The 7,717-nt window shown below is 42.2% G+C and overlaps 1 protein-coding gene across 2 annotated transcripts in view; it reads left to right on the top strand.

The window, feature by feature from the left end:
- UBE2E1 (ubiquitin conjugating enzyme E2 E1) overlaps window positions 1-6,020 on the top strand; it is a 43,859-nt gene extending 37,839 nt beyond the window's left edge. For both annotated transcript variants that reach the window (XM_042816883.1, XM_042816882.1), the window contains exons 5-6: window positions 4,233-4,380; window positions 5,269-6,020. In XM_042816883.1, the coding sequence (XP_042672817.1) occupies window positions 4,233-4,380; window positions 5,269-5,366 (246 nt within the window). In that variant the 3' untranslated portion in view covers window positions 5,367-6,020. The remainder of the gene's footprint in view (window positions 1-4,232; window positions 4,381-5,268) is intronic.
- Window positions 6,021-7,717: the final 1,697 nt, after the last annotated feature.

Raw genomic sequence — 7,717 nt, 5'->3', positions numbered from 1 at the left:
GGATGTGTTTAAGGCCAGGTTGGACAGGGTCCTGGGCAACCTGATCTGAATGTGTGTGTTTGGTGGCCCTGCTAGGCAGGGGGGTTGGAACTACATGATCCTTGAGGTCCCTTCCAACCCGGGTGATTCTGTGTGATTCTGTGATTCTGTGATCTAGCAGTAGTCCTAACTGGTTTACAGACAACATGTATGTATGCAAATAAAATATTAATCACCTCATGGAGATGGGTTGTAGCAGAAAGAATAGCAGTAGTCTTACAACGTACTCATACTGCTTGGGTGCTTCAGGTTTAAATGAAGACCCTTCACTGAGAAACATGGGTTCTTACAACATCTCCCATGCTGATACCCATGTTAGTGTTAAACAACGATAATGTGGGAAATATAATCAAATTGTTCCTGCTTTCTTCCTATGAGTTTGTTGATTTCAGGTTGCCCAGATGCAGTAACTGATAAATACTGTTTGTGAGTCATTTAGAAGTGGCAGGACTAAAGTGGTTACCGTAGACTTCCTATATTTGTCTTTTAGGACAAGAAGAAAAGAAACAAAGCAAAACGCAGTATATCATTTTGATCACAGAACACTGGTAAAGTAGTAGAATGGTCAAAGGCTATCTTGAAAGCCTTGACCTCTGAAAAGATTAAGCTGTCTGGAGTGAAAGAATTAGTTTCCCTTGAATCTTTCTTCCTTGGCAAGGCTTCAAAGAAAAGTGGAGGAAAACTTCTGCTGTCTCTTTGAATCTTCTGTAATTCTTATGATAACAGTCCCTACTGCCCATAACAAAACTGCCTGTAGCAGAACACATTTCCTAAATTGAAAATTACTTTTCAGTAAAGGATATACCTTCTTAAATAGGGTGAGAAGAAACTGGTTATCCTGGTAGGCTACGAATCCCAGAGGAACACCAGTGAGAGAAGATGCTGAGACATAGCCAGTGTTGGCAGATGTCATATGCTTGACAGGCATCCTAAAAGTGTTTGATGAAGAATATACAGGTGCAGCCTTTGTGGACTGAGTGTAGCTCCAGCTGAAGCTTTGAGTCAATATGTTAGAGAATCTAATGGAGCAAACTTCTGGGGGAGGATGCTGCTATAGGGAAGCCAGAGGGCCCGTGATATAAACATATTCCTTGAAGGGTAAAGAGAGGAACTGTACCTGAGGCTGGATAAATTAAAGGTCTTAATGTTTGACTTGGAAATGTATTGCGCACTAGAAGGAACTTACTTCATTGGGAGAAATCTCTCTCCTTTGTCCTAGTGATATGTAATGGAATTATTTTGCATTAATTGAGCATTCCACAGAACACTTTGAAGATATTAGTATTAATCTGTTCTCCGCTTCTATGTTTTCTGACTTTATGTGGTATTCCGGTTTTGCCTTTGTTTAAATAGCAGTTGAGTTGGGCACAAGCTGGGTGGGCCCAGATTCAGAATCCAACACAAAAATAATTAGATTTTAAAGAGTTCAGTATTTAATTCTCATGACGATTGCTGTTCTTTGGTACTGTTACCATGCATATTTTCCCAAGTGTTGCATTACAGTTAAACTTCATTTATCAAGGTGAAAACAGTATCTTGTGTTGACCTGGTGTGTGCTTTGATCATTTGTATTAATAACCTCTAACCACTTCCTCCCCCCCACTCCCGTTTTACTGCTTGTGTAAATTAACCTCTGCTATCACTTCAGGGTAGAGTTGAGATTTGCTTCTTTATGTCTTTCCAACAGCTGTGCTTAACTCTGTAGTTACTGCATTAATGTAATCTCAGGTGAGACATTTCCAAAGGACTGCTCTGTTACACTGTATTTTTCTGTTCTTCCTCATGCTGTTCTCTTGACCCTGAATACATTTCACTACCTTCTGATTGGGGTCTGAATCTACTACTTATATGGGTTCGTTTATTTGTTTTATTTTTTTTCCCTTTAACAAAAATGTTTACTATACTTTAAGCATTGTTTTTGTTTTCTTCTTAAGTGGGCCTGCAATTCCTCCCCCTCTTCTGGCTTCATTTGGGTTCCCTGCATGGCTAGCTTTTATACAATCAGCAAAAATTGCAAATAGCAAACAGCTGGACTATATGTGTCTCGCACCATCCAAGTTCTGACTTGCTGCTTAAGTGAAAACAAATTCAGATTTTTCTCCCCGTGCTTTGGTTAGGAAGAGCTTCTCTAACTGGAGAAAACCAATCTTGGTGCCATGAATATAACCCTTAAGGATTTTGTCTTACAGTTCCTTAAGGAAGCAGGCTGCTTTGCAAAAATACTTTGTTTATATGTACTTTGTGTAAATATATTTGCTTTGCAAATAAGTTCTTCACCACCCCCGTTTTTCCTTCTTCCCAAATATTGTTAAAAACTAATTCCTAACAATAAATATGATTTTTCCTTTTTTAATGTCTGTTTTTAGTTAGCTGGACTGAGGTACTATCTAAGTTGCTTTCTGCAATTTCAGTACTTAGCTTTTATGCTCAGAATGGGGATTAACTACTTTCTGCCTTTACACGTTAGAATGCTTGACCTCCCTATTAGTTTGGTCCTTATTGTATCAACTTGGAAATACTCCACGCTTTCCGTTCTGGAAGTGTTTAATCTGTTAAAATTATTACCTCACCTACATTTAGAAGCGTTCTTGGAAGAGGACCAAAGCTGCATGTCAAATAGAGAAATAGTGAGCAATCAGTGGGCTGGGCTGAGAGCTGCTTGGGAACCAAAGACAGAAACATTACCAACAACTGCAGATGCCACAAACTTCAGGATTTTCTTAAAGGAAACCGTATGGGTTAGGGCAGATATCTCAGAGTCACGTCTGCCCTCTGCTCAGGCTGATGTGTACAGACTTCCACGTGACTGTAAGGAGTCCTTGCTGCTCTTTCAAGGAGGATTAGATGATCTCAGAAACAAGCATCATTCTGGTTTCTTACCTGCTGTACTTCTGAGGCTCATAGGCAGCTGCAGGGGTTCTTGTTTGTGGAGGTGCAGCTTGTTGCATGAGGTGTGGGAGACACACACTTTTTTTTTTTTTCCAGACATTTTGCTACTTCCACCTTTATGTGTGAAAGTGTGGGGATTTAGGAGGATTGTGGTGTGTGTGTGTGTGTGTGTGTGTGTGTGTGTGTGTGTGTGTACATGGTGGTTTTTCTTTTTATTTTCCCTGTTTTAGTGTAAAATCCAAGGATTTTGTACCTTGCAAGGTACAAAACAGAAAGTCTTCCTACCTGTGCAGCACGGGTGTCCACCGTGTGACAAGTAGCTGCAGTTGTGAGCCCCAAACCAGAAACAGCAGCATTCCGTGCATCAGAAATGGGGACGGATGTGGGACAGGGAAAATGGGAGGCACTGGGGGTCTGCAGCTGTGTGACCCCACGCTTGCTCCTGGAGCCTGGAATAGGGAAGTCATGAGCCAAATGTTTGCATCAGAAAGACTGCAGGAAAAAAAAAAGTATGAGGGTTGACTGGCAGGTTTTCTGTGTGGGCTGGGTTAGCCTCCAGGGAAAGCACCAGTGTGGTGTTGTGCCGTGCCACACGCTTACCAAATGCGTTTCACAAATACCCCCATGACCTATAAACAGACAGTAAAATCTGTGGGTGTGGATAGCTGACAAATTCCGAGGATTTAGGACATGAACCCAACAACCTTTATTCATGCAGATAATCCCAATTCATGTAAGTTCCACCAAATTCATTGTCGCTGTTCATCAGGCACGTCGCAGTGAGGCCTTGCTGCAGGTTGCATTGTGTTCCCCTGCAATGTCTTGCGGTGCTTTTGTTTCCCTTTCGGATAATTCACGTGGCACGTTGCCCAGCACAGTTGCATCTCCTAAATTTAACGATAATAAAATCCAACTGGCGTCTCTGAACGGCCAGAGCCGCGGCTGCACAGCACCGTGCCGTAGCGGGAGGCTTTTACAAGCGTCTGGGAGCCCGAGGGGAGAAACAGGTCGGTGTGCGGTGTTCGAGCACCGGGGCCCTCTGCTGCTGCGGGCCGTGAGCCGGCTCCGCTCCCGCCCGCCTCATCCCGCCGGGCGCCACCAGAGGGCGCGGGCAGCGCGTCCTGATGAGGGAGGGCCCGGCGCAACCCCCCCCGCACCGAGGGCTGGCGGGCGCCGGGCTCTGCCGGCGTGGGCTCCTCTGCGTTTATTGCCGGCTTTAATTCGGCTTTTTACTGCCTGTCAAATCAGAATTACGGCTGTTATCGTTTATTACCGCGTCACGTGTGCTGCCGTCTTTCTTGCAGGTAACGTTCCGGACGAGGATCTATCACTGTAACATTAACAGCCAAGGCGTCATCTGCCTGGACATTTTGAAAGACAACTGGAGTCCAGCATTAACCATTTCTAAAGTTCTCCTGTCCATCTGCTCCCTCCTCACAGACTGCAACCCTGGTAAGCGCCCTGCCCAGCCTCCCGCTGCCTTGCACCGCCATCCGGCCCTGGCTCATCCCACCATCCTGGGGAGAGGGGCTGGAGGAGGTGGCAGCGCTGCACCCCCCAGCTGCTACACGCACCTGTGCTGCAGGCAGAGCTGCTGGGGAAGCTGTGCTGCTCCTCCTGCAGGGGACAGCTTCTTCCTTTCTAAACCTGCTCTCGTTATGGATGAGGGTTAAATACGTTTTGCCGCTCTGTAAAATTGCAGTAACTTCATAACAGCTATGAAAGACACAACAGCAGCTGCGAAAATCACTGGATTAGCCCTCTCCATTCCACCATCTATTTAAAACCAGTGACTGGCTAGGCCAGAAGTAATCCTCTGCTTCCCTAACCTCATCCCTTATCGACATGAGTTAAGGGAAATCTGCCTTTGTTTACAAAGTCAATTTCAGACGTCATAATCCTGTGTAAGTCCATAAAAGATGGGAAACACTGGAGTTCATGCTGCATTATGTATAATAAAATAGTTGTTTTATTTCTACAAAACCTCTCCCCACAATCTGATCTTTCCTATAGGCCAGATTTATGTCAATACAAGTACACTTAGCAATGAGTACATCTCAGGCAATTTTAGAAAAGGTAAAATAAACACGTGAATTAGTGAAAGTTTTCAGGAATGCGAGATATAACTGTTAGGTGACTATTGGACTGTTGTCTTTTAAACTCCTTAATATTTCGGTCAGTATTTCCCACTTTATCAAGCAATAGATCTCTACGTTACCATAAATAAACACAAACTGATGAAGATACAATCAGTTCAGTATATTTATATTGTTGTGATGTACTTGTCTTTATTCCCTTGCATTAAATTCGAAATAAGTCTTTCTTTTCTTTCCTTTTCAGCTGACCCCCTGGTTGGAAGCATTGCCACTCAGTATATGACTAACAGAGCAGAGCATGACAGAATGGCCAGACAATGGACCAAAAGATATGCTACATAAATTGCGTTTCTGTCAGATTTACATTATTTGTCTGTGATGGAAAGAGCTGCTTATGATTTTGAAGGGGTGGGGGGGAGGGAGGGTGCTGGTAAAGAGTAGGGTATTTCTATAACAGATTTTATTCAGTCTTTTATTTCCTAAGATTTTGTTGTTGTAACTTAAGGTATCTTGCTACAGTAGACAGCTAGAATTGGGAATAGCATATTTTAAGACTGTAATTAGTTTGGCAATATTAGCTCACATATAGTACCGAGAAGAATGTAAACTTAGGTTTCTTTGGTTTTCAGTTTGCTTGCATTATGTAAAAGATAAAACAGCTTAATTTTGTACAGGTACTTATGTTGGCGTTTATGTAAAAGTCCTTTCAAGACTCTACACACTGTTTTTTGCTTTTTGTTTTGTTTTTGGTTTGGGAGGGTTTGGTTTGTTCATTTGTTTTGCTTTGTTTTTGTTTTTTGTAAAAAAGATGTTGGGATTGTTTTCCCCTATAGAGGGCGCATTGGTATTTAACAAATGCTTTTTAAAGACTGTCATCTCATGGTCTGTGATACGGAGAGGGGGATATATGGCCTCATATATGAAATGAGAAGTAGCTAATGTATTATTTTATAAGCCAATCTATCTTTGTGAGAAGAATAAAAGTTTTAATCAGGACTAATGACAACTTGTAGTGAAATACCTTAAGCTGTTTAATTGTAAGGCGTGGAATAGGAGTCACTCGGTGGATTGGTTGTATGTTGTGGGCTACTTAAGTCTGCATTTGTTACTGTGCTAATAAAAAGATGTTTAAAAAAAAAAAAAAAAAAAAAAAAAAAAAAAAAAAAGAAGAGACTTCTGCTTAGTGTTAGTGCCTTGCTTTATCACTTTGCCAGAACAGTGTCTCCCAGTGCACTTGAAGGCTTGCATTCCGTATAAAGACAAGCGAGCTGTGCAGGTGAGTGCACCATCTGCTTCTGTTTTGGGAAGATGCTTCTAGACAAGCGTACGGTGAATGACAACACATTCGTTGTGTAGGTGTTACCCAGGCTCCTAGAGCCCCTGGTTAGTCTTCAGCTCAAGTTTTCACAGCATTGTCTTTTCAGGAGTGTTGCATTATACGGAAGTATGATAGGAAGAGCAAAAGTACAGTAGAAAGAGAAATGGGCAGAAGGAAGGAGGAAGAAGAGAATGTTCTCGTGGCTTTCTGATGGAATCATCAATTTCCACGTGAAAGAGGAGAAGGAGTAGTGTCCTGGGAAGCCAGACGAAGACACCATAAAGGAGGCTTAGCCTGTAGATCCTTTAACTAGCTCGAAAGATTATCTCCCAGAGATATAGTGTGTACATTGAAGAGTGTGGCAACAGGGTAGTTAGGTTTGAACGTGGCATTTTTGACCACTCCCTCAAGGTAAAGGCCGGAAGCACAGATTCTTTTTCACATGACAAGTGCATCACGTTGCAACATTCTTCTGAGTGTGATGTGTTCGTCTGTTCTCATGGATTTATTTTTGTACTTTACATTCCACATACGTTTGTTTTATATGCTTCCTATCTATTTAAAGATCAAATCTAATTTGGTCCCAAGGAGTTTATGTACAGGCACCTCTCCTTTGCTGGGTAGTTGTAGGTACTAGAAGATGTTAGCCTCATCTGTTAAACTGTCTTCTTTCAACAGAATATATGTCCTGGTGCGTGGGTTCCCACAGCTGTTCAGCTCAGCCTAGAAAAATCACTGGTATATAGCTACATCACACCAGGAGCATCTCTGGTAAGGGACCCTTAAATTCATTCATTCCTCCCCTTCTCTGTGTGAGGATGTAAGTGACTTCTGTAGATTTTTGTCTGTTCCTTGCTTTGTGCTACCAGTACGTGCCAAATTAATTCTTGCAGTTGGCAGTGGAGGGGAAGCTAAATTAGGGTGGATAGAAGTGTAACAAATGAAGAAAGGAGCTTCAATTTGCCTATTTCTTTTTCTTTTTTTTTTTTTAATTGTCATTTTGTGAAGGGACTGTCTGGCATTGTAGTACATACGTGATCCTTGTGACCTAGGGCAAACTTTGAATCAGTGAAACAACAAAGGGCAAAATACATTTCCTGCCCTAGCACTACTACTTTATACCCTGTACGGATGTACTTTACTTATTAACAGAAGGTAAAACTGCACTACAGTTTCACCAGCCACTGAGTGCAGATTGTTTGCAGAGGAGAAACTACCATTTCTATTGCTGGCCAATAAAATACTGTGCTGTTTAGAAAAGGCAGTTGAGTGCTTAGAAAGCATCAGGCTAAGCCTATTAAATAAAATAATGGGTGGTGGTTGTTTATGCGGATGCCCAAAATGATCTGGAAATGAGTTTTACTAAATCAAAGAT

Source organism: Centrocercus urophasianus, unplaced genomic scaffold, assembly GCF_019232065.1.
Source record: "Centrocercus urophasianus isolate 14NV4802_14NV808 unplaced genomic scaffold, USGS_Curo_1.0 seq_16, whole genome shotgun sequence".
Lineage (NCBI taxonomy): Eukaryota > Metazoa > Chordata > Aves > Galliformes > Phasianidae > Centrocercus > Centrocercus urophasianus.
Note: the sequence above shows the minus strand (reverse complement) of the source record. Positions and strands in the feature narration are given on the sequence as shown.